The sequence below is a fragment of the Cetorhinus maximus genome, chromosome 2 (assembly GCF_964194155.1).
Source record: "Cetorhinus maximus chromosome 2, sCetMax3.hap1.1, whole genome shotgun sequence".
Lineage (NCBI taxonomy): Eukaryota > Metazoa > Chordata > Chondrichthyes > Lamniformes > Cetorhinidae > Cetorhinus > Cetorhinus maximus.
This window is the reverse complement of record NC_135880.1, coordinates 88248795-88276725: the sequence shown is the minus strand read 5'-3', so window position 1 is coordinate 88276725 and position 27931 is coordinate 88248795. Positions and strand designations below refer to the sequence as shown.

General features: G+C 38.9%; 1 protein-coding gene across 1 annotated transcript in view; it reads right to left on the bottom strand.

Moving 5' to 3' along the window:
- Positions 1-723: 723 nt before the first annotated feature.
- snx2 (sorting nexin 2) overlaps positions 724-27931 on the bottom strand; it is a 63069-nt gene continuing 35861 nt past the window's right edge. Inside the window, exons 8-15 of the mRNA XM_078566763.1 lie at positions 25682-25757; positions 20904-21017; positions 20566-20659; positions 17204-17409; positions 15667-15810; positions 2339-2419; positions 2176-2247; positions 724-1235 (exon numbers count right to left, since the gene is read on the bottom strand). Of these exons, the coding sequence (XP_078422889.1) occupies positions 1185-1235; positions 2176-2247; positions 2339-2419; positions 15667-15810; positions 17204-17409; positions 20566-20659; positions 20904-21017; positions 25682-25757 (838 nt within the window). The 3' untranslated portion in view covers positions 724-1184. The remainder of the gene's footprint in view (positions 1236-2175; positions 2248-2338; positions 2420-15666; positions 15811-17203; positions 17410-20565; positions 20660-20903; positions 21018-25681; positions 25758-27931) is intronic.

The following is a 27931-nucleotide window of genomic DNA, read 5'->3' as shown; positions in this document are numbered from 1 at the left end:
TGCAATGTTCAACAGCATTACTGAATTCCCCATCATCAACATCCTGGCTTAACATTGGCCAGAAAGCCCACAAGATCAGCTACGTAAATACTGTGGCAACAGGAGCAAGTCAAACTGAAAATTTTGCAGTAATTCAACTCGATGCCCCAAAGCCTAGCCACCAACTACAAAGGCACAAGTCAGGAGTGTGATGGAATATTTTTCACTTGCCTGAATGAGTGCAGCTCCAACACTCCAGAAGCTCAACATCAACCACGACAAAGCCCGCTTGATTGGCACCCCATATACCACAAACATTCACTCCCCTCCAACTGAGATACAGTGACAGCAGTGACAGTGGAGGTGATATGCAGCAACTTGTCAAGACTTTTTCAACAGCACCTTCTCAACCCATGACCTCCACCACCTGGAAGGAGGGCGGCCGATACATGGGAATACCACCAGCTGCAAGTTCCCCTCCAAGCCTCAGGTCAGGATGACCTGGAACTACATTGCTGTTCCTTCACTGTTGCTGGGTCAAAATCCTGGAACTTCCCAATAGCACTGAGTGTACATACACCACATTGACTGCAATGATTGAAGAACCTGCCTCACCATCACCTTCAAGGGGAACTGGGAATGGGCAACAAATGCTGGTCTTGCCAGTGACATTCACATTCCATGAACAAATTAAAAAGACTTGTTAAAAAGGTCCTATGTATTAAAAACACTACTGGTGTTGCAGTGCATTAAGTATATCCCTTTATTATAGTAACAAAGATCACAAAATTCATGATTTCTATACAGGAATGCTGATTTATGCTTTCACAATTTACAATTAGTTATGAAAATTCAGTATTGGATCTTCAAGAATGAAACACAAGCATCATTCACAGCGAAATCTGTTCCAGCACTGGCAATATATTTGATTTTTTTTTATATATAAGATGCACAGTAGTGTTCAGTTCAGCAACTACTGCAGAATTTCATTCCACAGTCCAGTTCATTCTGACTGGATCAGGCCATGCAGCTGGTTAACAATGCAACAGAATAAAAAAGGAATCTTCTATTAAACCACTTTTGTAATACAGTATTACAATTTTAAAATAGTGGTTATTAAGTTGGAATTCTGTAGTCAGTCAGTGCTTAGTATGGAACCAGTTGTAAACAAGAGACAGGCCACATTTCTTCATCTCATCAGGAACTCACGCTATTGCTTTGGCTTCAGGCAGAAATGCTTCCCAGTATTTAATTAACTGAAAAAATAATTACAAGAGGTTATAAAATGTTAAATTTAATTTAGAAGTCTATTTTTAAAAAGTATCAAGAACAGACAGTCTAATTCTACCTAAATTAAGACTACATATTTAAGTACTGCATTTATTGCAAAATGGATTACAAGAAACTGGGGTTGGGAAGCTTAAGAACTCTCTTAATTCCCATGCCTATAATTTAAATGGATCCTTAGGAAAAGTGGCAAAGATTTGATGCTGCACCATTGAATGATATGAAAGATGCACTTTGTTCTATTCGGAGATTTTTTAAAAAAACCAAACGAAAGAAACTTGCATCATATACACCATCTTTCAGGTCATCTGGACATCCCAAAGAGCTTCAGTCAGTAAAGCATTTCACTGGGAAAAGAAAGATGGCAGTGGGGTAGGGGATAACAGTGGGCTTGCATGAGGCACTGGGGGTAAAAAAAAAACCCAAAATGCATTGTGTCATACATTTGGAGAAAGCAAATTTGCACCAAGACTCGATTCATGTTATGGCCACAGAAGGAAGTAAAGTCCTGTTTGGTCAATCAAAAGACATGCTGGAAACTGCTTAGGTGCTCTTAAAATGAATCAAAATAAAGCAGCTAAGAGTATTACTGAACGTTCTTATACACATTGATTGCATCAACTGCACTGACCACCCCATGCAAAAGGCCAATATAATTTGCAAATCAAAAAAAGTGCCCATGAAAACAGACTAATATTTCCAGAAGTCAGTTCTAGAGTTTGATAATTCAGGTTACTTCATAGATCATTGTCTAAAGTTCAAAATTGACACAAGGACAATGTCAAGCACAATGACAGGATATCCAAAGAGGATACCAATGAGTTCACTGTGGTTAGAACAAAGTGGTCAATAGACACTTCCACAATTCCAATATCTGGTTAGTTAGCCAGAAAAAAAGTTACAACTTACCTGTTGCTGCGTTTGCACTAAAGATTCAAGGTACTTAATTATGACAGTTTTGAAGTCCTTTACTCTTTCTTTCTGAAAATGAGATACACAAGATCAAAGGATAGCTTAAAGGGCAATTCAGATAACTAAATTTACTCAGAAGATGCTATACCATTCCACATACCTCAAACCTGCCTACTTCCTTGCGAATAGTTTTTGAGATCTGCTCAAAGTCCCTCTCTCCTTGTTGAACTCTTGCCTCCCACTGGAGGGGAAGAATGAAAATAGGCAAATTAGTTATACTCCCAAACACTTAGAATTTCAATGTTTACAGCTGTAAAGCCTTTGACAAAAGGTAGGAGGGTTTCCTGAACACAGTAACCTTTTATTCTAAGCAGCTAGTTGAACTTGTATTGAAGCTTCATTCAACAGATTAACATTTACGTACACGAACTTCAGGCATCTTTCAATTTACAAAATGAAATTGTAAAATAGTAGGCAAATAAGTTATGAATTTAAGGACAGAACAAATCACAATGATTCAGTAATTAAAGCAATCCTATTTGAATAAGAAACTAAAATTGACAAGTTACATTACGTAACTGCGAGATTAACTTTGAAAGCTAAGATTGCAAAGTCCATCAGCAGCCAAATAAATTCTACCACGTGAAATCTGATTGTAAAATTGGGTTTAAAATTTATGAGTGGAAAATTACAATTAAAATATCAAATTTCAAAAGCATTCCATCTGAAGGAATTAAAGGGCAAAAATCAAGTGATATTCAAGAGGGAATAGAAGCAGACACTGGATACAAGGCAAACTAGTGCATTTAGAATAAACTAGGTTGTCCAAATGACTAATGTTTACATTAGAGATTTCTGTAGAGCAGTTAACATTGTTGAAATATAAATGACCAAGTGGAAAATAGTATTACATGAAGTGAAGGCAAGAGAAATAAAAGGGTGTTGGGGTTGGGGAAGGAGGAAAGAGTTGAATAAACTAGCAGCTAACAAAAGGAAACTAAGGAGGGTGGGGCTAAACAGGGAACTGAAAGCAGACCTATGCATGAGGCAGAGGGCATGGTGAAGGTACTAAAAGCAAAGTTGCTGCTGCTAAAGTCAGTGAAAAAAGCTGACTAGGCTAAAAAAAAAAGCTTGATTGGAGATACTAGAAAGGATGGCTGCACTTAAAGCTGAGGGGTTAGCAAAACCAGATGGGATGCATTCAAAAGAAGAAAGCAAGGATGTAATTCACAAAGGTATAGCCATAATCTTCCAATCTTTGTTTAGACACAGGTGGTGCCAGACGACTGAAGAATTACAAATGTGAAACTCCTTATTCAAAAAAAAATAGAAAGCAACTACAGGGCAGTCAGTTAACCTTGTGGTAGGAAAGCTTTTGAAATGATAATTTTGCCCTGGGGGTTTAATCTGCACTTGTCCAAGGCACAGTTAAGGAAAGCCAGCATGGATTTAAAGGCAAAGTATTTAACCAGTTTTTGGATGAAGTATGAGAATTGATGGTAATGCAGTGATGTGGTGTACATGAATTTCCAAAAGTGTTTAAAATAAGTGCCAGTCTTCCCAGCAAAGTTGAAGCCCACCAGGTATTAAAACTGGCTAAGGGATAGTAGTGGTGAATGGTTTTCTCAGGCTGCAAGGAGGGACAATGGGGTTTCCCCAGAAGTTGATACAGGAATCACTGCTTTTCATGATTTAATGTTAATGGCTGACTTGGACACGCAGGGCAAAAAGTATATTGAACAGTGGACAAACTTCAGGATGACAAAGGCTGGTGGAATGGGTAGGCACATGGGAGATGAAATTTAAAGCACAGAAGTGCAAAGTGATGTACTGCCTTCTCATTCTAGCCAAAAATGTACCCTTCAAGTTTACAGGAACAGATGGACTGTGGGGGAGTGGGAGGTCAGGAAAGAGAATGAAGGAAAGAGGAGGAGGGTTGAGGATTATGAAACACTGGTTCAGCTGCAAATTGAAGCTGTGTGCCCAATTCCATACACTGTACTTTTAAGGATGGGCCGGCTTAGAGGGGCATGGCTCCAGAAATAAGGGACTTCAGTTAGGAGCCAGATTAGAGAAGCTACTGTTGTTCACCTTTAGAACATCTAAACATTTATTACCCAAAAGCCATTCCACCATCCTTCACATTGATCCTAGTGAAGCTTCACTGGATTTTCACACCTGCTTGAGGCCACATTAAAAATCCCTTCACCTCTCCTCAGTTTTGCAGCCCAACATCTGTTCATTCAATGATCTATATATTTCATTTCTTGCCTTATAATGGCAGCACCTTCAACCATCTTGTCCTTATACTCCCCAAACACAAAGGTTTTGCTACATTTTCCCCACCATCATCTAGCACCCAACTAGAGGCTTTCAGCTCTAGTCCATCCCCTATTAGGATGCAATCGAAATGGAGGTGCTCCTGGGGATATTTTGCTTTGTTAAAAGATACAATATAAAATGCAACTTGTTGCATATAGTCAGTCAAAAGTTTTGGATTACCACAGGAGCTTTGAAATGTCGAGCTTTACATTAGTTCCATCTTTGCTAAATTATTTCACCTTCCATGGGGGCTCAGTGCTCAGTAAGATAAATTTTAGATAATTGAACACTGGTTTGAGGATCAGAGATCAAAACAAAAAGTTACTCTACTGTGGACAGGGCACTGGACAAGAATTCTCCAAAAAATTGATTATGCAAATTCAATGCACTTTGAGCCAGTAACAGCATATTCATTCAACTGTCACAAATGAAATGACTAACCCCAAAGCACTATTAGCTAAGTTGTGCATGAAGCAGGATTTTAAAAAATTAATACAAAGTCATTATTTATCCTCATCTTTCCCTCGCTTCCCAAATCTTCTTCACCCACCATCACCAGAGAGACTTGTGCTCCTAGGCCCGCTTAAACAACATGGTGCAAAAGCTCAATCTTGACATAGTGCTTTAATTTTATCCCTCATTTAGGAACTGGTGCTGAAAAATGAGGAAGGGAAATAAAGTAAAGGAGAAAGAAATCAGAAAAAGAGCAAGATGTGGTATAAAATCCTATAATGTCAAATATGACCAGGGAGTTGCTGATGCAATGTTCATGGGAACTTAATTGAGAAAAGGTTTACAATAGAATATGTTCATGGCTGCCAGTCAGCTATTAATTGCACCTTTACTCTCCCTTTCACCTGCTGCTCCAAGCCACTGCCATTTAGAAACCAGCCAAGTATGCAAGAGCTTGGCCTCCGATGTTTCTTCTGTGGAGCTCTTCACCCTTCAAACGACCGAATTAAAATTAGGAATTGATCGATTTAAATTTATTTCCAATCAGCTGCAGAATAGTATTTGCTTACTATAATCATATACATGACAACTTGCTTGAAGTTTGCAGTACCCATGTGCACATCTGTACTATTTTAGTTTTGTTGAACAGTTGGCTTTTAAATCTAATTTCCAGAGGCACATATTACTTACTCCTTGTACCTCACCCAAGTGGTTTTGTGTAAACAGCTGCCATTCATGCAACTAGTTGTAGTACTGGTTGAAATGTGTAACAAGACAGAAATCAGGTATTGGTCAATTTCACCCTCCCTGACCCAGGAGCTCAGTCGCTCAGCAAAAAGACGGACTGCAGAATTTGGATCTCAATAGGCACTCAGGACTACCTCATTGGTGGCACTTAGCATCACCTGGAATTCCCTCAAAAGTATCATCACTATAAAGGAGAGAGAGAAAATATGGGGAGCAGCCCATCTGGCTTCACATAGCATATAAACATTAGCCTGTTGAATCCTGTGATCTATTTTATCATTCCTTGACCAGCAAAGTTCCTCACAATAGTCTTGCTAATTTGCTTCGATCTTGGCACATTTTCAGATCTGAAAAGCATACTGGAAACTAGCAAAGTTTAAATACCCACATGGAGTTAGGTGATTGATCTCTACCAAATACAATGGAGACTCAGTTCACAACGTATAATTTGCGGGGAGAAAATAGGAACGGAGAGAAGGAAAGTGATAATCAAGAACAAGTCTGCATTCATAGACTGCCTTTCATGCCCTCAGGAAGTCTTAGGCAGTCTCTCGGAATCGCAGATGACTTGCTTTCACTGCAGTTCAAACAGATACTGAAATGGCCATATAGTCCAATACACATAAATCTTCAAACACCACCTGCCTGGCATGCGGCAGCATCTGAAGGGTTGGGCAAAAACAGAATTACCTGGAAAAACTCAGCAGGTCTGGCAGCATCGGTGGAGAAGAAAAGAGTTAACTCTTTTCTTCTCCACCGATGCTGCCAGGCCTGCTGAGTTTTTCCAGGTAATTCTGTTTTTGTTTTGGATTTCCAGCATCCGCAGTAGCTTTTTGTTTTTATGAAGGGTTGGGCAGATGGGTCAAGGTTTGTGCACTCCCTCTGACATCACGATTTCACCTCTGCACATTCCTGAAGTCCCTTGGGCGTTCACTGCCTTCCTGTATAAGCCTTCTCCATTTTGGAGAGTCACAAGCCAGGGTCTCCCATCAGTCAAAAGGTATGTTTGGCCCGAGGTGATGTGGAAATCCTAAGGAGTTTCTGCTGTCCTCTTGGGAGCCTCCTGCCAGAGTTCCAAGTAGAGCAGTTGCTTCAGGAGTCTGGTGTCAGGCACACAAACGACATGTCCTGCCCAGCAGAGCTTAGCACCTTTCTGCTAGGTGAGTGAGCTTGGGACACTGCTGTGGTTCTTTCTTGCCACCAATTTATAAGACCATAAGATGTAGGAGCAGAAGTAGGCCAATCAGCCCATCGAGTATGCTCCACCATTCAATGAAATCATGGCTAATATGATAATCCTCAACTCCTCTTTCTTGCCTTTTCTCCATTGCCCCTGATTAAAAATCTCTCAGCATTGAATATACTTAACGACCCAGCCTCGACAGCCCTCTGCAGTAAATAATTCCACAGATTCACTACTTTCAGAGAAGAAATTCCTCAACTCTTTTAAGTGGGTACCCCCTTATTCTGAGATTATGCCCTCAGGTCCTAGACTCTCCCACAAGGGGAAATAACTTCTCAGCATATCTCCTGTCAAGCCCCCTAAGAATCTTATGTTTCAATAAGGTTGCCTCCCATTCTTCTAAACTCCGATGAGTACAGGCCCAATCTACTCAACTTCTCATAAAAAAATCCCTCCATCCCCAGGGTCAACCTAATGAACCTTCTCTGGAATGCCTCCAATGCTAATATATCTTTCCTTAGATAAGGGGACCAAAACTGTACATAGTCTTCCAGGTGTGGTCTAACTAGTGCCTTGTACAGTTTTAGCAAGACTTCCCTATTTTTATACTCCATTCCCTTTGAAATAAAGGCCAACATTCCATTTGCCTTACTTATTACCCAGTGATTTCTCCATTTAAATAATATTCAGCTCCTATTCTTCCTGCCAAAGTGCATAAGCTCACATTTTCCCACATTATATTCCATCTGCCACCTTTTTGCCCACTCACTTAACCTGTCTATATCCTTCTGTAGACTCCTTGTGTCATCCTCACCACTTGCTTTCCCACCTATTTGTCATCCGCAAGCTTGGCGATAGTACATTCATTTCCCTCATCCAAGTCATATATTAATATATATAGTAAATAATTGTGGCCCCACCACTGATCCATGGTACTCAGTTACAGGTTGCCGTCCTGCAAAAGGCACCACTTCTCCAGGTGCCTGCTGTAGTCACCCAAGTCTCCAATGCATAAAGGTGTGTGGAGATCACTGCTGCCCGGTAAACCAGGACCTCTGTCTCAGGTTGGAGCCCCCTATTCCTCAAGTACTTTTCCCCCTCAAGTCAGCCAAGGACTGAGCTGGCAAATTGGAAGTGGTAGCAGCATCATTATCTATGCCTGCTGTCAAGAGGAGGCTCCCAAGGTATGAAAAATGGTCGATATTTTCCAGGATCTTGCCCCCATCAATTAATATAGTGGCAAGTGTTTTGCTCTGGGAGCTGGTTGGAAGAGAGCCTCTGTTAAATTAAATACATTTGTTTAGTAAAAGACCCATTTTTCAGAAGCTTTGGAGGAGTAGACAATGACCTGAAGCTCCTCAGAAGTATCAAAGCACTTAGTAGCCAAATACTTTTGAAGTGTAGTCACTTATGGTAAAATTCAAACTCAGTGCCATGGTTATCTTGTTACACAGGTTTAGGCATTCATAAGATTGCATCATAAAACAGCTTTAATGGAAACATTTAGAAAGTGAATTTCAGATGCTGTACAGATCTATCCTGGTAAAGCTGAAAAGTTGAGAAGCTAATATATATTCTCTTCAGGCCCATGTTTCAATTTGTAGAACTTTAGTTCACCTTAGATATCTTCTTTCCAACTACGGAATCAGTTTATTTCACTTGGAAGCACTTATTCCCAAAGAAACAAATGCAAGGCTGAGAAATTCAGTAGAAGCAACATACCCACTGCAAGAACTCAATCAAATCTACCTTTTGGAGATACTGAAAATTGAGAGCTATGCTGTACTTGGTTATATATACCACTGTTAATGGAATTTGCAATTCTAAATAGTATTAAACCAAACAACTTATGGAAAAAAAGACTTCAGCATTTTAATATTTATAAGGAATGATTCAACAGCCTATTTACAGGAAGCACAGGAAACCACTCACTTCTGTTAAAGTACATTTGTTTTAAAATTAAAAATTTAAAGATTAATAACCAAATTCAACCATAAGGGATAGATTTTCCTGCTTTCTGCAGATGCAAAAAGATTATGCTGCTCCAAGATTTCCTGATGCACTCTAAAGGTGCATCATGGAGTTTACACCTGAAGTGCAGCCTCAAGATTAAGTGGGCAAGTGTCCAACTCTCCTAGGTGACCTTGAGACAGCAAAAAAAGACATGCTACTAGTAACAAGGTTTAGGTTTTTGGTCATATGGTAGAAAGTGAACCTAAAATAAGTGCATCCAGGTTAGTCAAATGATCTTGCTGAGAAAATTCATAAACACTTTTCTGTAGCATGCCCAAGTTATGCTGTGCCCATCAATTGCTCAATATTTACAATGAAGTTATATAACTTCTGTACACCACATAAATATGGTTAAACTGTTTAACACCATGGAAAATACCTCTGCTCAACACCAAACCTTGGAGTTGTACTTTGCATGCATCAAATTTTATTCCATCTTTGCTTACAAGTGTTATTTAAACCAGCTGAGTTGCATGACTGAGCACACACTTGTTACTGTCAGACAAGAATCCACAAAACTGAACCTTCACAAAAAATCCACAAAACAATTTTTTGCAACAAATGGGGTTACCATACAACAAAATACAAAGTGAGAAATTCTTAAACTAGTTAAAAGTATTTAATAAAGTTGCAGGTATCCTACCAGTGTGCTTGGATTTCTAGAACAAGGTAGCCTCTGCCATGTTAAAATGTTGATATCAAACATTTAGGATGAGTTGCTGCAAAAAGTTAACTGGAAGTGAGCTGTTAGCATATATATGTTTACATATCTACAATGCTCATCACAATAGGGTTGGAGAGCCAAAACAAGTTCTACACTTCCATGGTTTTAAAAGATTAGAAAACATGGGTTTAAGCACACATTCGATAATTACTCATCTCCTCATCTAACACTAGACCTGTTTCCTTAGAGCTTATCCATTTGAGTCCTAACCTTAAACTTAAAGCTTTTGACTTTCTAAAAGCATTATAGCTATGTAATTGCAATATTTTCAAAGCAAGGTTTATCAAGCAGAATCTTCCTTTTCTAAATCCAGATTTGCTTCAGTCATTGACACTTCCACCTATATTAGACCACTTTTCATTATTACAACAGTAACTGATACCAGCTCACCCATCTCTGGGTGAGATTTATTCTTTTCAAACAGATGTGGTTTTGCTGTTTCAAATTCTGTAAACCCTAAACTTTCAAAAGCGGTTAGTTTCCTTAAACACTGCTCATAATACTGTACGTAAAATGCAAGAAAAGGCCATTAGGCCCTTCAAGGCTCTGAAGTGGATGGTACAACCTCATGCCTATATCCAGCAAATGGCATTACTAGGGACAGGCAAAAATACCTATTGCCAAATACAAGAAAATCTAAGTAGGAAGTTAGAGAGGAATTTGCCAATCATGCATGTACCAAGAGTTCAAAGTTGTTAACAATTTCATTACCAAAGTTAACAAAGCCCTATTAACTGGAAGAGCAATATCCTCAGATTCTCCTAAAAGGACTTCAGCAACATGATCAGGCCTTACGTTGCTTCAGAGAATGATGGCTTGTGAAAAATACTTTGATATCTATCCCTAATTTATTCTGACAGATTTTGTAGGCTGTAGGCTCAACATCAGTTTTTTGCTCTACAATCCCTATCCATTTGTTCATTGAATCAGGTTCTATTCAATCCTTTTTAAATGTAAAAAGCACAAATCATATTCCTTTTAGCCAGTGTTTCTTCAGTCTTGGAAGTCTATTTTTGAAGTTGTCAACTCTCTCCTATCACTATGTATCCAGTCTGGCCTCTGGACAATGTATTGCTTTATATATTTCCTAAACAACCAACTTCAAATAATCATTACCAAATCACAGGATAGAAAGAACAACTTTACTATCAAGCTCATACTGAATTTCTACTATAAATTTCTTTCACATCAAGAAACAGGCCACCATTCTTCAATCCATGGGAACCCAAATCTGACTTCCATAAGCAACTGAGCATGTGAACCAGTTACACATACTTGATTAGTGAGCATTCTAATTATATGGCATTGGGCTTTGTATGAATTTAGTGACTATGCATTTATCTTGCAGTACTTGAATCACATCAGAAGTGAATGTAAAGTATTATTTAGTCATCTCTATTTTAGCATATCTGATCAGACTTTTAGGCCTACCTGCTACCACAATGACTCAATTTTCTAATAAAAAACCTGTACTTATACACTTTTCACAACCACACATTTTACAGTCAATGAAGTACTTCTGAAGTGTTGAAATGCAGCAACCAACTTGCACACAGCAAACTCCCAAAAACAGTAATTTGATAGTGATCAGATAATCTGTTTTTAATAATGTTCATTGAGGGGCAAATGTTGGCAAGGACACTGGATAATGCCTGTGTTTTATCAAAATAGTGCCAGGGGATCTTTTATCAAGCAGACAGAGCCTCAGTTTAATATCTCACTTGAAAGATGGCATTTCAGCATTCTCTCAGGACTACAGTGTCAGCATTCATTTTTGTGCTTAAAACCAGGAGGAACCAGAACCAGAGATTCAGAGGAGCAAGTGCTGCCCAATGAGCCACTGCTGCCACAGCCTTCATAATGCGGATGTTAAGTTATCCTCAGCTTTCTTTTAAGCAGTGCTCCTATTTGAGGCTTTATGTCAGCATCACCCCAACTCTTACATAAGGACAAAAAGCTTTCTTATCCTAAAGTATGGATTTATAACTCCCCTCTTCAGTAACAGAAGCAAAAAAGTACTCTTGGATGGGGAGAACAAAAAGAAAAACAGCTTTTTGGAACACAAAGGACTTCTAAAAACTCAACAAGTTTGTCCTGCAAGTAGCAGAGTTATGCATACAATTAAAGGTAGAGGTTTACTTCCCATTTTGAATTGGGTTAACAGATCTCAAATCAGGGCACAGTACACTTAATAGGATAGTTAAAGTAATTGATGGGCACAGCATAACTTGGACAGTTAAGGACAGTGTACTTCACACCTGCCTCTTTTCAAAGAGACACTGATCAGTAAAGCTCTCACCGTGTTGGGCAAGATACTAGAATAGCAAACAGTTGTGGACCTGTATCTAATGAATAAATGGCTTCAGGAGAGGCAAAGAAAAAGTTGAAAGAAACAAATCGCACAAAAACTCAAAATTAAACATGAGAAAGTTACAATGGTAAGGAATCAACTTAAAATTATATTTATGAATGTACCAGCTTGTATTCAGCAACTGTTTTTCATAAGAAATTTCTAAAAATTAGGAAAAAACAGAAGTGAAATTGCAAAGTACATTTGAACTGAAATTTTATACAATGTGAAGCAGTTACTTGAACTACTTTTTAAAAGCTTCCTACCTCCTCAATTTCCTTGTGAAGCGGGGTAAAACAAATTACATAAGTTACAAAAAATAATTAGGCACCTTTAACTTGCTGCTACCGTAAGAAAATTTAGTTCGATCCCACTTTTAAAATTTGGTTATTGCACACCTTCCTGAAAGCAGAGTTCTTACCTTGATGTTATACAACAGTATAAGTTCGCTCTGAATAATGCATGTTTTACTGCACATTAAAAATGCTAATGTTGATATCCAGTACAGCTCAATGTGCCATTTTATATTGATTGCTTATTTGGCAATTCAACCCCTTAAAGTTTGTACATACCTCTATATTTAATCAATTTAAATTAGTTATTTTTGTATCCTAACCACTCTGCCCTAGATTTAAGCTCTCACTTACATTTAAGGCATAAGGCAGCTCATCAAAAGCAATTACCACATAGGATTTGCTGTTCACTTCCCTGCACAGCACAAAAAGCTTATCTTTATCCTAGGATAAGAGTAGACATTCTAAGACATACATGGGGAGCTGGTTACATGGAGTTGGTTGACAGCAACCAACAATGCAAGAGCCTAAATTTAGGGCACGGTGATTAGTGAAGAGCCAAAAACAAAAGTTGCAAATACAAAATTAGAACATTTTAACTACAAAGTAACAGGGATGAGTTCCTTCCAGTTACATCAGCACAATCTAGACTAAAATCACTTTTAAAAAAAAAGGGGCGCAAGGGGTGCACCTTGGAGGTATATGTGAACAAATTTCAAAAGTTCAGTCTTCCTCACACCCTGCTTCCTGTAAAGGATTCCATTCTCCCAGTTTCTCCGTCTCCATTGCATCTGTTCTGATGACACTACCTTGCACCATGGTGCTTTTGACATCCTTCCTTTTTCCTGAACCAAGGATTTCACCCCCCACCCATCCCTCAACCCCAAGGCTCAACTATGTTCTACCCATTTCCTGCACTTCTGCCCTCACCCCTTCCCCTCCCTCCTGGAGCCTCAATAGGGCTCCCCTCACCATCACTTTCCACCCCATCAGCCTCCATATTCAAAAGGATCAACCTTCGCCATTTCAACCACCTCCAGCATGCCATGACCAAACATCTTCCCCCATCCCTCCCCCGTCAGCATTCAGAAGGGACTGTTCCCTCCATGAGGCCCTAGTCCACTCCTCAATCACCCCCAACGCCTCATCCCCTTCATGAAAATCACAGGTGTAATACCTGCCTTTTACCTCCTCATTGTCCAACAGACCAAACACTTCTTCCAGTTGAAGCAGTGATTTGTGTACTTTCAATTTAGTACATTGTATTCACTGCTCACAATGCAGTCTCCTCTACATCAGGGAGACCAAACAATGCTTTGTGGAGCAAACACCTCTGCTCAGTCTGCATGCATGACAGCTTCTGGTCGCTTGCCATTTCAATTCGCGATCGGCAGGATTTTGCTTTTATCAAAAAGTTATCACGATGGGTTAATAAAGCATGTGATACAGGGCTTCATAAATAGATGCAGTGTACAAAACCCAGGGAAGTCATGTTAAGCTGTGTGTCCAATTCTTGGCACATTTTAGGAGGGATACGTAGGCTTTGGAGAGAGTACAGAAGTGATTTACTAACATGGTTTCTGGGAAGAGAGAGATTATAGCTAGGTGTTAGAACAACTCCAGCTTCTCTAGTCTGAGCAGAGAAGCAATTTGAAGGGGTTTAAAACACATGAACAATTTAGAGATTAAATAAGAAACTGGTTTTCAATGGCTGAAGGATCTATAACCAGAGATGAGATGAGAATTTAATGCAATGAGTAGTTAGGATTTGGAGTGCCCTGCACTGGTAGCAGATATGGATTTTATAGTCTTCAAAAAGGGAATTAGATAAATACTTTACGAAAAAAATTGCAGGGATATGGGAAAAGAGCAGGTCCAAACTATTTTGTTGTACTAACCTATGATTCTGTAACCAAAGATCAGTAATTTTAAATGCATGTTATACCCAAAATCACATGCTCACTTTTCTACATTTTTTCCACTGGTTCAAGATTCAATTCCCCTCATCAGGCATCACTCACAAAACTGAACAATCCAAAATTGCAAGAACACAACGTTTTGGGAAGGCTAAGAAAATGAGTTGCAAGTTTAAGCACACAGGCACTAGTCGGCATGTTTTAAAATGTTCCATATAAAAAAAAATCCTGATTTTTAGAGAAACTGATTAATAGACATGAAACTATTAGACTACACTGAAAATAAATGTTTGTGATTGTAAAATCATGTTATTCACAGATTGAGGACAAGACATGCATTAATAAACTTGAAACCCAGTTTTGTTTCCACTTTTATATGTAGTCAAGGAACACATTTTTAATCAAAGGGTAAAAAAGATTGGTGACAGAATAAAATAATCTTCCATGAATTAGTGTGAATTAGCATCAATTAATTTTATAATTATATAAATGGGTTGACAGAAACTAAGCCCAACCTACTAGTGCAATCAAGGGCATTTTGATTACAACTCTACCTAAAGTGCAAACTTCACCCTAACATCCCAGTGAATGTTGTAGCAAGGATCAAAATGGACTTTTTTTCTTTTTAAAAAGAATTTAATGGGCCACTGGATACTTTCGTATAAGGGGGTCATACTGCTGAATAAACCATTGAAGTAGTAAAAATGAGGAATGCACTAAATATTATTTAAAGCCACACCATTAACTAGCAAGATTAACCCATAAATGTCACTACATCTAATGTCAATAGATTTGTTATCAGCAAATCATTTCTGTAGTTAACTTCAAAATAAAGAATTAACTTTCAAGAATGTGGAAAAATCTGAAATGTTTCCAAGGCAATCGTTTAAGAGCATGGTAGTGTCTAGATTCCCAGTTTTTGGTAGTTGAAGTATTCACTATATTGAAAACCAAACTTAAAAATTGCTGTATTTCCTGGAAAATTTTCATTTTAAGTGTGAGCAAGTGCAAGTTAGATTTGATTAGGCTGATAAGGTAGATAATTGGTTTTCAAATATTCAGCACTACTATAGATTGTCAAGTTACCAAGTGTAATGGCTCATTAATCAAAAGGTAACAAGCTAAAAAGGTGGACACAGCAATTGCATTTCATCATACCCACCACTTACTTCATTGGAGCTTGGTTAAATGCAGTGCAAGAGAAAAATAAAATGCGGACAACAGAAAAACCCTGCGTTAGATGAAGCTGTATGAAACATTTATGGATACATTAGACAATGGTCTGAGTACCCTTTGGGGAGACATATCAAATAGGATGATTACCAAACTTAAAAAACAAAACACTATCCATTACATAGTTGTGGATTTATGGCAGCTGCCAAGATAAAACCAAAACTTGCATTTACAATGCATTTGTACAGAATTACCTCAATACGATATTCCTCAGGTACGATGGTCAAAAGCATCTAGGTGAAGAAAATACTCACTTCTCTAATCTCTTCTTTAGCTTGCTGCATTTTGTCAGGTTTATTTGCATATTGGAGTTTGGCATCAGCTTCCCTTTTCTTTTGCAGAGTGGCCTGAGCATCCTGCCATTTCTGCCAACATTTCATTCGATAATCAAACACACCCTGTAGAGTGAAGCCAGGCATTTCAAAACATCATAAAAGCACCTAAGACGACTCATACAAGTTGAAGCCATTGAATTAAATGTTGCTTTGATGCACAAAGTTTGTGAAAATCCTATCCATAGAAGTTTATAGCATAGGCTGGGAGAGGGATAAACCCACAAATTAGTCAGCCCAATATATGCAGTGGGGGAAAAAAGACAATATTTCTGGGAACAAATTAATTGACACTTGGAAAATTATGGAGTAAGAAATGTGCTGACTTCAAGATACAAGAAAAATATTTATCCAACTTGATAAAGTTCTTTGATGTGCATCCAGACTTTCTTAAAGACATTTGGTTCTATACCATAGGCTTGCAAACAAAATTAAAGCCCACAGCATTAAAAGGGATACTGACAGCACAGATGCAAAATTGACTGAGGGATAGAGCGCATGCTGTGGTGAATGAGGCACACAGTGGTGTCTAAGGGACAGATATTAGGACCACTGCTCTTTGATATTAACAACCTGAGTTGGACACAGAGCATAATTTCAAAGTCTGCAAATGACACAAGACTCAATGTGGTAAACAATAGGACTTCAGACGGTCACATTAAAATTGTTCATTCTGCTAACCCATATGCCTCAAAGTCCCAGTTCCCCAAACTCAATGCAGATCAGCAAAGATTGTGGCCCCTACATGAAAGCCCATATCATCTAGTGTAGGCATGTGGAGTACATTTTTAGTCCTGCAATTGAGCAACAGTAAACTTTGTTTCCTGCAACTAACTTTTATCGATGTTGGATTTTCTCAATCATATCTTTGATTTGTGTAGAGAGAGACATGTCAAACTTCAGAAAATCTATGCACTGGATAAGCTTTAAAAACAAGGGAATAGGATCAGGGAATACAGTAGTAAAGTCAGATGTTATCCACATCTTTGCAAAAAGAATTTTCCTAGGCCAGTCAACTTTAACATTCTAACATTATTCAAGGGTAATTCCCTCCCCCCTACTTACTCCAGCTTTCAAAAATAAGAAAGTGAAACAAGGCCCTGCAATTAAAATTTCTCCCATCCCATGGCTGTATTTGTAAAATCATAGGTCAGGCACAACTATGTAATTACCACAATGCATGTGCAGTGTCTGAGGAGGTTGTAGGCTAAAGTCACGGCAATAAATTATTCACCCAAAAAACAAAACATTAGCTCCAAAGCATATTAGTCCTTTGGTCAAGGAGGGATTTATATTTCAGTATGGTAGATACAAGTCAATCTCATCTGACTGATTTGTCTCAAATTAGAACAAGATGCATCCTGCTAATAATCTTTAACACTCGTTTACAAACAAACTGAGTTTGCAACATCTTGCAGATCTAATCAAAATCTTGCTTGAACTCCAGGTTTGAGTTTACCTTTACAGAAGAGATGAGTCTAACATAATCACTTAGAAGCTCCGCAAACAGGTAGAAGTCAGCACAAGCCTGTTCCTGGTGAAGCTGGTCTATCTTTTCTTCGACTTCTGCGAGCTGGGATAGTGCTCTCGATAGGGCAGTGTGGTCCTCAGAATTACCCAGCATGGCTGCACTTTTGGCAAAGGCAGCTGTATTGGCTGAGAGTTCTAAATAAAAGGTCAGTTTACATTAAATGAACACTTTCATCAACTGTTCAAATATTAAAAAATTTAAAAACTGGCAAAATTACTGCACCAGCCTCCAAACATGTTACAGGTAAACCATTTGATTCTGCAGAGCACAAGTTATAGATAAGCAGCTAACAAAAAAAAGGGAATTCAAAGGTGGTCTTAGAGGCACAGAATATCAAGAGAATTGAAGGAGCATATCGACTCGAGATCTACTGGTCAAGCCAGAAGGCATGGCTACGGTACTAACTGAGCACTTTGTATCAAATGTTCAAAGAAGAGGACTTTGTCAAATGTTACAGTAAACAAAGAGGTCACTAGGACACTGAATGAGTTGAAAATAAAAGTTATGAGAGAGGGTGGCAGCAAAGTGGAAAAGTTGCCCTCATCCAGATGGGACAATTCCATCAGCAACCTAGGACAAAAAAGGTAGAAATTGTGGAGGTACCAGTGCCAGTTCTTCCTTCGGAACAGGGGTGGTGTCAGAGGGCTAAAGACCGTAAATGTAACCTGTCTCAAAAAGGATGAACCTGGCAGCTCAATGTTTGTGGTGGGAAAGTCAAGAAATAATAGTTCAGCAGAGAGAAAAAAAAAAATCAGCCAGTTTGCCAAGTATAGGCTAAAAGCTGAGCCAGCAAAGATTCAAGGACAAACCTTGTTTAACTAGCTTGACAGTTTTTTGATGAGGTAACAGAGGGTGGAAGAGGGTAGTGCAATGTATATGAACTTGAAAAAGACATTTGATAAAGTATCATATTATAGACTTTAGGAAAATTGAAGCCCATGGGAATAAAGGGACAGTATTAGCATGGACACAGTTCAATAAGGGATAAAAAAAAGTTACATGGAATGTCACAATCACTACAGTGCAGGAGGCCATTTATGGCCCATTGAGTCTGCACAGGCTCCGAAAGAGCATTCTACCTAGTCCCAACTCTTCTGCCTTATCTCCACAACCTTGCACACTTTACAGATAACAATCCAATTTTCTTTAGAATACCTTGATCGAACCCACCTCTGCCACTCTCAGGAAGTTTGTTCCAGGTTCCAACCACTCACCTGGTGAAAAAATTTTCCCCTCTTTTATTCCTTTTGCCAATTATTTTGAATCTGTGCCCTCTGGTTCTTGATGCTCTCGAGTGGGAACAGTTTCTCACTATTTACCTCGTCAAAACCCCTCAGGATTTTGAAGAGCTTTATCAAGTCTCCTCAGCTTTCTTTTCTCCAAGATATCTTCATAGCTACAGTTCTTTACCCTTGGAATCATCTTTGGTGAATCTGTGCTGTCTTCCCATCCTTCCTCTGGTGCCCAGAACTGGATGCCATACTCCAGGTGAGGCCTAATTAGTGTCTTATACAAGTTTAAGATGACCTCCTTATTCTTGTACTATGCTTTTATTAACTGCTTCAGAATGCCCTAGCATCTTCAATGACTTATGTACATAGAGGGGTTCCTCTGTTCCTGCACCACCTTTAGGGGTTCTCCCTTTATTTTATATTGTCTTTCCATATTCTTCCTGCCAAAGTAAATCACCTCACTTCATACAGCACAGAAATGGGTCATTTGGTCCGACCAGTCCATGCCAACATTTATGCTGTGCTCAAGCCTGCACCCATCCTTCTGAACCATCAGTTTAACCCTTTATTCCTTTCTCCCTCAAATGCTTACCTAGGCTCTCCTTAAATGCATCTATATCATTTGCATCAATTGTGACAAATGGTGGTTTTTCCAGACTGGGAAGTATACACTGGTGAATGGTTTGATATAGGTTATGATTTAGACCTGGGGCTACAGGGGACAATTTCAAAATTTGTAGATGACAACTTGGAAGTGCAGTAAAGGGTGAGGATATAGTAATAGGCTTCAAGGGGACATACAGTTGGTGGAAAGGGCAGTCACATAGCAAAGAAATTCAGTGTAAAAAAGTGAGGCGATTTATTCTGGTAGGAGCCAGTACAGATAAAATGGTAGAATTTTAAAGTGGCTGAAAGGAGATAGAGACCTGGGTGTGCTTGTGCACAAATCTTTGAAGGTGGCAGGACAGGTTAACAAAGCCGTTCAAGCATTAGTGATAAATCAAAGGCAAGAGAGAAAAAGATGTCAAATCTATATAAAACAATAGTTCAGCCCCAGATGGAGTGGTGTCCAATGTGGGGCACCAGATCTTAGGACGAACTTGTAGGCTTCGGAGAGGGTACAGGAGAGTGATTTACTACAACAAATCCGGAGGCAAGGGATGAATGGTTGTGTGGGCAGACTAAGCTGGAGTTACTCTCCTTCAAGTACAGGAGGCCAGAGGAAATTTGATAGGCATTTAAAATTTAGAAAGGCTAGCAAAATGCTTTCCAATGGCTGAATGGTCAATAACCAGAGATGACAGATTTATAGCAATTTACAAGAGGACCAGCAGCAACATGAGCAATTTTTAAAAATGCAATGGCTGGTTAGGATTTGGAATGCACAAGCAAAAGATGGATACTAATTCACTAGCTTTAAAAAGTGGATAAGTACTTAGAAAAAATTGCATGGATATGGGGAAAGAGCAAGGGATTGAGACTAACTGGGCTTTCCTTCAAGAGTCACAGGCTCAATGGGCTGATTAGCTTCCTTCTGTGCTCTAATATTCTCTAGAAATAAATCTTTCACCAGGTTTGATCAAGAAACGATTGCTCTGCAACAATCAGGTCAGTGGAATTTTAGGATATGTGATCAGCAAATCAGAATTTTAAAAAAGGTGCACTTCAAAACAGTATTAACACTGCTGAGAGTTAACTGTTTGCAGGAGAGCATGAACTAATGAACATCAATCTTGCAATAGAATCTTACTAGTCAAGAGGTAACAAATTGCCAGTAAATTTTAATTGCACTCTTCACAGTAACCACACCAATCCCCTCCACACTACACCAAGTCATCAGACCATCCAATAAGGAGACGGCAAACTAAACTATTACAATAAAAACAAGATAGGGATTGGGCATCATTTTAAGTAATGGCTGTAGCTAGAGTTGAATATTACCCCAAATTCTAGAAAAGTGAAAAATCCATATAAGATTATCTCAAAACAAAATTTGCAAGTAGTTGAACAGTCCACTCTAACCAACAACCGTCTTTGGAGCGTTAACAGTTTACAAACCTTTCCTGTGGCAGACTAGGAGATCAACATTGGTGTGTAGTTTCCTTAACTGCTGGTCCAGGTTTTCAAACTGCTGCTGCTTTTCCTCAAACCACTGCCAGATGAAGAATGGAGTTAATTTACTAAGAACAAATCTTTACAAATTACATTACCAACAGTAAACTACAGTTCTTCTTTTAAAAGAAAAACAAATTAACTGTGGTCACAGCCTACACCAATTTGACTGAATCAGAAGAAAATAAGCAAATAGCTTATTTTGTCGTCTTTTCACCCTTAGAAAGGAACTGAAGAATCCCATTAATTCATCTCATTAATCAGGTTCAAAAATCAGCTCTTACTGCATCCGATTCATTCATCTTGATTGTCATTTTGTTGACAGCATCGGCGGCCTTGTTCACCATCCTCAATATGCCTGCTCCACTTAGGGCCTGGGTGCTAACCGCACGAGGCAGCTAGAATTGAATGACAAATAAGAGTGAGCAATCTTGTTAACAGCCTTGCTTCTGTCTAGTTGAAGTGCAAAGAAAGGGCCACAGCATTTTCTGCTCTCATACATTTCAATATACTTCAACTTTATACTGCAGCCTACTCAAAACTTTTTGTTGACCAATTTCTTAGGTATCTTGAAGTGCAAAAATATAAACTGAAGAGAACACAGTTGGTACCTATTTGTCAAAAAGTTGCAGACCTCTCTTCAACAGTATGTAAACAGATCAAAACATTAAATCTGCTAAATATACTACTCAAAATACTTCCAAGCGATTTGTAGAGAATGGTAAAGAAATAAATGCAAGCTCGTGCTTGAAACTTTCTTCCAATGTTGCCTCAAAAAAAAAATCTAGTTTGTGCAAGTTATGGTCTACATACTGATGTTACATTGGGCCAAATGTTGCTGAGCAGAATATCACCCATGGCATAGCTTGCCCAGCCAGAGTTACATAAAAATTTCATGTTTAGGATTTTAAAAAATTCCAAAGTTGCTGGAAGCAGAAGCTGAAACAGCAGTGAGGGCAATAGGGGGACATCTCCTTAATCAAATAAGATTTAAAGATTAATAAAAGGAATGACTGAGGATGAGGGTTAATTACATTAGGTTAAGCACAACACTAAGAATTTAAAATATCAGCGTAGTAATACTACAACTGAAATTGTTAAATTGCAGTTCCAACACTTGCAACACAAAGCCCTCCAAATCAGGCTTCCATATCACAAACAATTCAGTGACTGGAGCTCTTGTGTCCCACATTCTTTTTATCTCAATTGCTGGTGATAGCCGTTATGCCATCTTCCTTGAATGTCTTGTTCATACAGTCCACTTGAGCAATGCTTGTGGTTCCACTCCCATCTGTTGCACAATAGGCATTACATCAAATTTTCCTCCTTCAGTACTCAGTCTTGCTGCTACTTATTTACATTATCTAGAATCAGTTTTCATGTAGTGTTGTAGACATTTGAGCAAAAGTTGGTGCCAATTGGCTCAAGGTATAAACTAGTTTACAAATGAATCCACTGTTTAGTTCCCATCACATCAACATATTTCAAAAGTTTATCCACTTTTACCTCAAAATATGCAATGTTCTTAACCTTAACCACATGCTTCACAATGCATTGAATGATCAAATTTACTTAAATTTCTCCCAACCTCTGAAGTTCAAATTTAGGAATCCCAGTCACCAGCTCCACAAAAAAAAAAGTTTCCTAATCAAAAGGAATCACCCTTTAGGACTTCTTTGCTGCAAATAAAAATTGACCCAAAACATTCTCTCTGCAGATGCTTCCCAACCTGCTGAATGTTTTTATTTCAAATTCCAGCATTCAGATTATTGCATTTACCATGACAACATCTTGACAAATCAGAGCTGACTTGCCAACCAATTAGCACCCTTTTCTCATGCAGTGTAAAGTGTTGTTCCCTTTAAAATTTGCTATTCTTTCATCTGCCCTGATGAGTTAAAGACAAAGAGCTTTACCAGCATGTCTTTTTTTCTAGCAATATTCAAGTTATGTACTACCAATTATTTTGTTTGTAATAAAGTCTCACCATCATCCTCTTGATATTTTCCCATCTTTAAGCTGATTGATCAGTCATTTCCATAAGTGTAGAAAACCCAAACAGTACTCCAGCCGAATCATTAACTTACATAAACTTTGTACCATTTGCTTTTGAACACTCAAATTTATGAAACAGCCAGTAATATTTTTGGGTTTCGGTGTGACTACCTCCACTTCTAATTCAGGAATTAAGCCACCAGTTATCTGCTTGTCCAGATCTTGCCAAAGAATACTGCCATTCCTCATTTTTCTTTTCACCAGCTCATAATTTGGGGTGAATTGTATCAGTCACATCTGCCTTTCACCAATCCATGCTCTCTTGAAGCATTCACATTACTCCTAATTGTTAGCCAAAAATGTCCTAAGCTTGCATTGTCAGCTCGTGTAGAAATAGTCTAGTCAAAAGGAACCCAGCACCAACCTCAGGAATACAAGAATTCTTGTCCTTCTCTCCAAATATTATACATCCACTCTAATTCTTCATGCCCCAATTAACTTTGCATCCATGTTAAAACAGTCTAAAACAATGCTTTGAAAATCCCACATGCTCTCGTTCAGTTCTTAAAGCACTTCTACCTCCAGGTTCTAATCCATTTCCATAGCCATATATAAATCAACTTTGCTTTATTATTCTACTCATTCCCCACATCCGATGGACCACTTATTTTTTATCTTTACAGCAGTCTGCCACTGCCAAAGCCACAATCCACACTCATTGCCTCATGCCTGGACTTTAAACTCTCCTTGCTGGCTGCTTTGTACCTTTCATTTACCAATTGATCCAGAATCCTAAACCTGATTCTCAACCATACCAATGCCCTCATCACCAGTCTTTTTAATCCCATCTGGCTCCCCACATCCCAGAGAATCAAACAACCTTGAATTTCTTCCATGGCCTTTCTACTCCCAATGTCACGATCATCCCCTGCTTTATGGTGAGTGGAGGGCACCAGTGAGTGGTAAGAGATTTAAATAATTTTATATCATATAAAATTAAAAAAAGGTAGGAAAAAAAAGAGTGCGCACGAGGGGGTAGAACTATGAATAGTCTGCCAAATTGTGGCATGGGAGGAAAGAAAGGAGAGATGAGAGATTTAAAGGTTCATCACTACTGGAAGAGTACTTACAATGCATTGAATCAACCAAGCTTCAGTTCTTCGACCTTAAAAGGAAGACCTTTTTGGGAAGCAGGGCGGGGCAGGGAGTGGGTGTAGGGGTTGGGGGTGTAAAATATTTGACAAGAAAAAATTCTCTGCATAGCTCTCTTCTTTCTCCCCCACCAAAAGAAAAATGATATTCTTTGCAGAAGGGTAGCTCAGCCTAGTCCATTCAAATAGACCCCTGCACTTAATGGCCGCATTTACTCAATTGCATTTCATCCTAGTTGTTTCAGAAATTCAAATATTAATCAATTTATTTTTTCTCAAGAAAGGCAGTCATTTCATCATATAAATTAAACTTCTTCAGAATCACACGAGTCAAGGAACTCTCAAAGCATTTGATTTTAGATTAAAAATCAAGCACTGCAGGTCTGCATTGTCCAAGGTTCTTTGTAGGTTGTTTCAATCACTAAGATCAAATTTAAAAAAGGTGGTGATGGCGGCGGAGAAGGTCATGAAGATGCCCTGAACTGCAGTGTTGCATCACATTCAGTATCTTGACTGTTAGGTTACACTGGCCAGTGTATAGTGAGCATATCATTTGTATAAACTTCAAACAAAGTGTGGTAGTTTGCTCCTCAATCAACAAGTCAAACATGAGGCATAGGTGGTGCATAGCAAGGAACAGCTTGGTCTCAAGACACAAGTTTTGGGGTTAGCAGCATTGAGGAAATACTTTTGAAGATTTGAATGTCAGCGGTGACCCATTAGACAAGAAACTCCAATCCTATTACATCTCATTGGTTTCCACACCAACTTTTAATCCACAAGTAGATATGACAGACTTTTCGTAGCCGGACACAATTACACAAGTCAAACAGGGCAATTTACTCTTGTCTCTCCTTAGCCCCACTTCAAAAGCATACCAAACTGGGTATGACCAAGGGAAATATTGCTTAAAACTAAAATTTAGGAAATTGCTACACAACTATTTTCTTCCTTTGCTTTCATTGAAACAACTCACTTGATCAGATCAAGTGAAGACGCTCCAGCCAACAACTACAAATCAACTGAAATCAGCTTAAATTGCAGCAGGTGCAATGGGAAGCATTGGGGTAGAATCTATGAGCATGGAAATTGGGACACTTCACTAATCAAAGGCAAACTGAAACCTTTAGGATTTTCCTGTTCAACTCTCTGATGAGAAGAGAAAGCCAATTTTTCCAAGCTTTCCTTCAACTATAGGTCCTCATTTACTTCACTTTCAACAGCAGTTTCACTGCCACACTTTACCCATCTCAATGTTTGCTTTTAAAATTAATTGGTCAGAAAATATGATTGCATCAATACTAATGTCTCATCTCCAATTCACTGGATGAAAAGGCTTTAGACAGTCTAGGCTTAATCCAAAAAAAAAAATTTTTATGATAGCTCCCAGCTGTTTGTGAAAGGATTTCACCTTCACTACTCGTTTTGCACTTTTGAGCTATCTTGGAAGTCTATTTTTCATATTGATCATTGTGCAGATTACATCATACATTAACTTGTATTTTACTAATTTGAAGGTGCATTCACTTGTTATTTTGTAGTGTATATAGGTAATTTGTCCGCTATGCTCCCATCTATTGAAAGCAACAATTAATTCAGAATAGAATTCCATGCATTCAAGTAGCACTGTTCCAGTAATCACCCATGAGCATTCACGTGTTGGTAAGGCAATTCAGCTATAAGGGATTATTTTTCAATAGCTGTTCCAGAAGCTATAAAAATTCCAACCTCCTCCCTCCACTACACCCCCTTCCCCTCGCCCACCAATCACTACCCCAGATTTCAGCTATTAGAGATCATGTCTAGGGACTCTGATCTGTATGCTGCATTGAGGAAAACTCCAAAAAGGTCAAATATGTTATCAGCAAGGTCAGTTTTAAACTATTTGCTTTTTGTATTAAACACAAATGACTTACCTCATTACTTTCTAAAAAATGCCGCAAATCAGGATCTTGCAATAGGGTTGGATGCTTTATTGTCCGCTGCAGATACCTGCATTTTAAAAAGATTATATTGTCTGCTTTCTGATCAGATGAGAAGTGCTCAAGTTGTTAAATCAAAGTCAATAACTGAACATGGAAGAGATAGTGCGAGTGAATGTTAACTGAAACTTAAAATATTCCACTTCTACATTTCAAATGTCAATTCTAGTCTTGCATGAAATAAAACACAAGTCTGCCTGATGTGACAGGTATTAAATGACTGACCTTTTGGTATGTCAACAGGTTTAAAAAAGGGCAAAGAAATGTCAGGCTCCTCCAAAATGTAATTTTTATTCTGTGCATCAAGATGCACAAAATATCATACAGAGCAAGTTAAGTCATGTCAATTCCAGGCAAATCTTACATCTACAAAGTTTTGTAGCTCAACCACAGATAAGTTATTTGGCTATTAGTTTGTAGCTTTTTGATCTTGTAACAAGCCTATGTACTTAACTTTATATGATTTATTATGTGGCTATTAACGCAGAAACTTGAGCCAAAACATTCCATGTTCTAATGGCTCCATAGGGGAAATAAAATCTAATACCTTCTATATTCTAGTCATAATCCCAAATCCAAGAGCTCTCATTAATAGAAAAGCTTTCACTAATCAAAGGCAAACTGAAACCTTTAGGATTTTCCTGTTCAACTGTCTGATGAGAAGAGAAAGCCAATTTTTCCAAGCTTTCCTTCAACTATAGGTCCTCATTTAGTGTCATTGTAGTAAATAGTATCATCCAAAAGGTAAATGTGATGGGTCTAGTGAGAGTGAAGAGAGATAGCATGCTTCCTACTCTGCTAGTTTGCTCATTTCCAGCCTAGACTACTGACTAGTAGCAATGTGAAAGAGTGCCAAGTGCACAAGTCTCTCACCATCAGTACACAGCCTCACCATTGGCAAGTGCTTTGTTGTGCCTCCTCATTGCAACAAACTGAATTCCTCACAGCTCCAGTCTGAAGCCTAAGGAACTCAGAAGTTTGGCCCCAGATATGTAGTGCGCAGGGCCACCAGTGTGTGGACATGCCCTGGCACTCATGACCAAACACCCAGCTATGAGCTAATAGCTCCCTTGCCTTGTGGATGTCTCAAGAGTTGAAGGCTAAGGGAGTAAACCCTGACAAAAAATTTAAGAGTGGAGCCCAAAGGCTGATTGATGTCTAAATGTGTCATCTTTCCAACAATTCCTGCATCAAGCTGGTGCCAAACTGTACTCTGTTTCTTTGGACCCAACTGGGGAGATCAAGAGGTGAATTCTGACCCATGGACAGCCAGGATTCATAAAGTTTGCTCAGGCTTGTGTCCTGGAGAGGACACTTGCACTGCAAATGTTAACATGGCAAACAGCAATTACAGGTTGCAAGCCCTACATGTTTAGAAGAATGGGTGCTACAGGGCATCTCCAATGAGAGGAACCATCACATCCCACTGCTCAGCCATGAAGGTGCTGATGTGCCACTGTCTACTTCAACAAATGGGCCAAATCCATTGCACTAGGCAAACAAAAAAGATGCCAGCCCTTCAACTGCAAGCTGGAATGTCAGGGCCATGTACATAGTACTGGCTGATAACTTGCAGCTGCTCAATAACATGCAAGACAGCTATGACTGACATGGAACTCGATAGGCACAAGACCAATATGGTAAACCTCATCTCTTGAAGTGGAGTGTGGATCACAAAGAAAAACATTACAAATTCAATCTGGCAGGGGAAGGGAGTAAATGAGTGAGCAGGGTGCAGGCTTTGGTGCAAGGAACTCGCTGCTCTTCTTAATAGAACATCTCAAAATGGTTCAGAGCATGTTCATTATCTGCCCCTCAACTCAAACAGGGCCAGTTAACAGTTACAAGTGTCTACATTCCACCACTGTGCCCCACTACAGAGATGAAAGACTACTTGTATGGAGGAGCTTGACACTGCTGTCAACAGAACATATTTACTTGATTTCACTGCAAGATTGGGCACAGGCCACAAGGCATGGCCCTACCGAAATATCAAGATTAGGGAAATAAACGAAAATGGATAATAACTACTTGAGCTTGGCGTAACTACCTTCTTCCAAAACAAACCTTGCCACAAGGTGTCCTGGAGACATGATCATGACATTGGTATCAAAACTGGATTTGACCATCACCAGACATGACTCTCAACAAGCAGCTACCAGTGTTGACTGATACAGATCACTG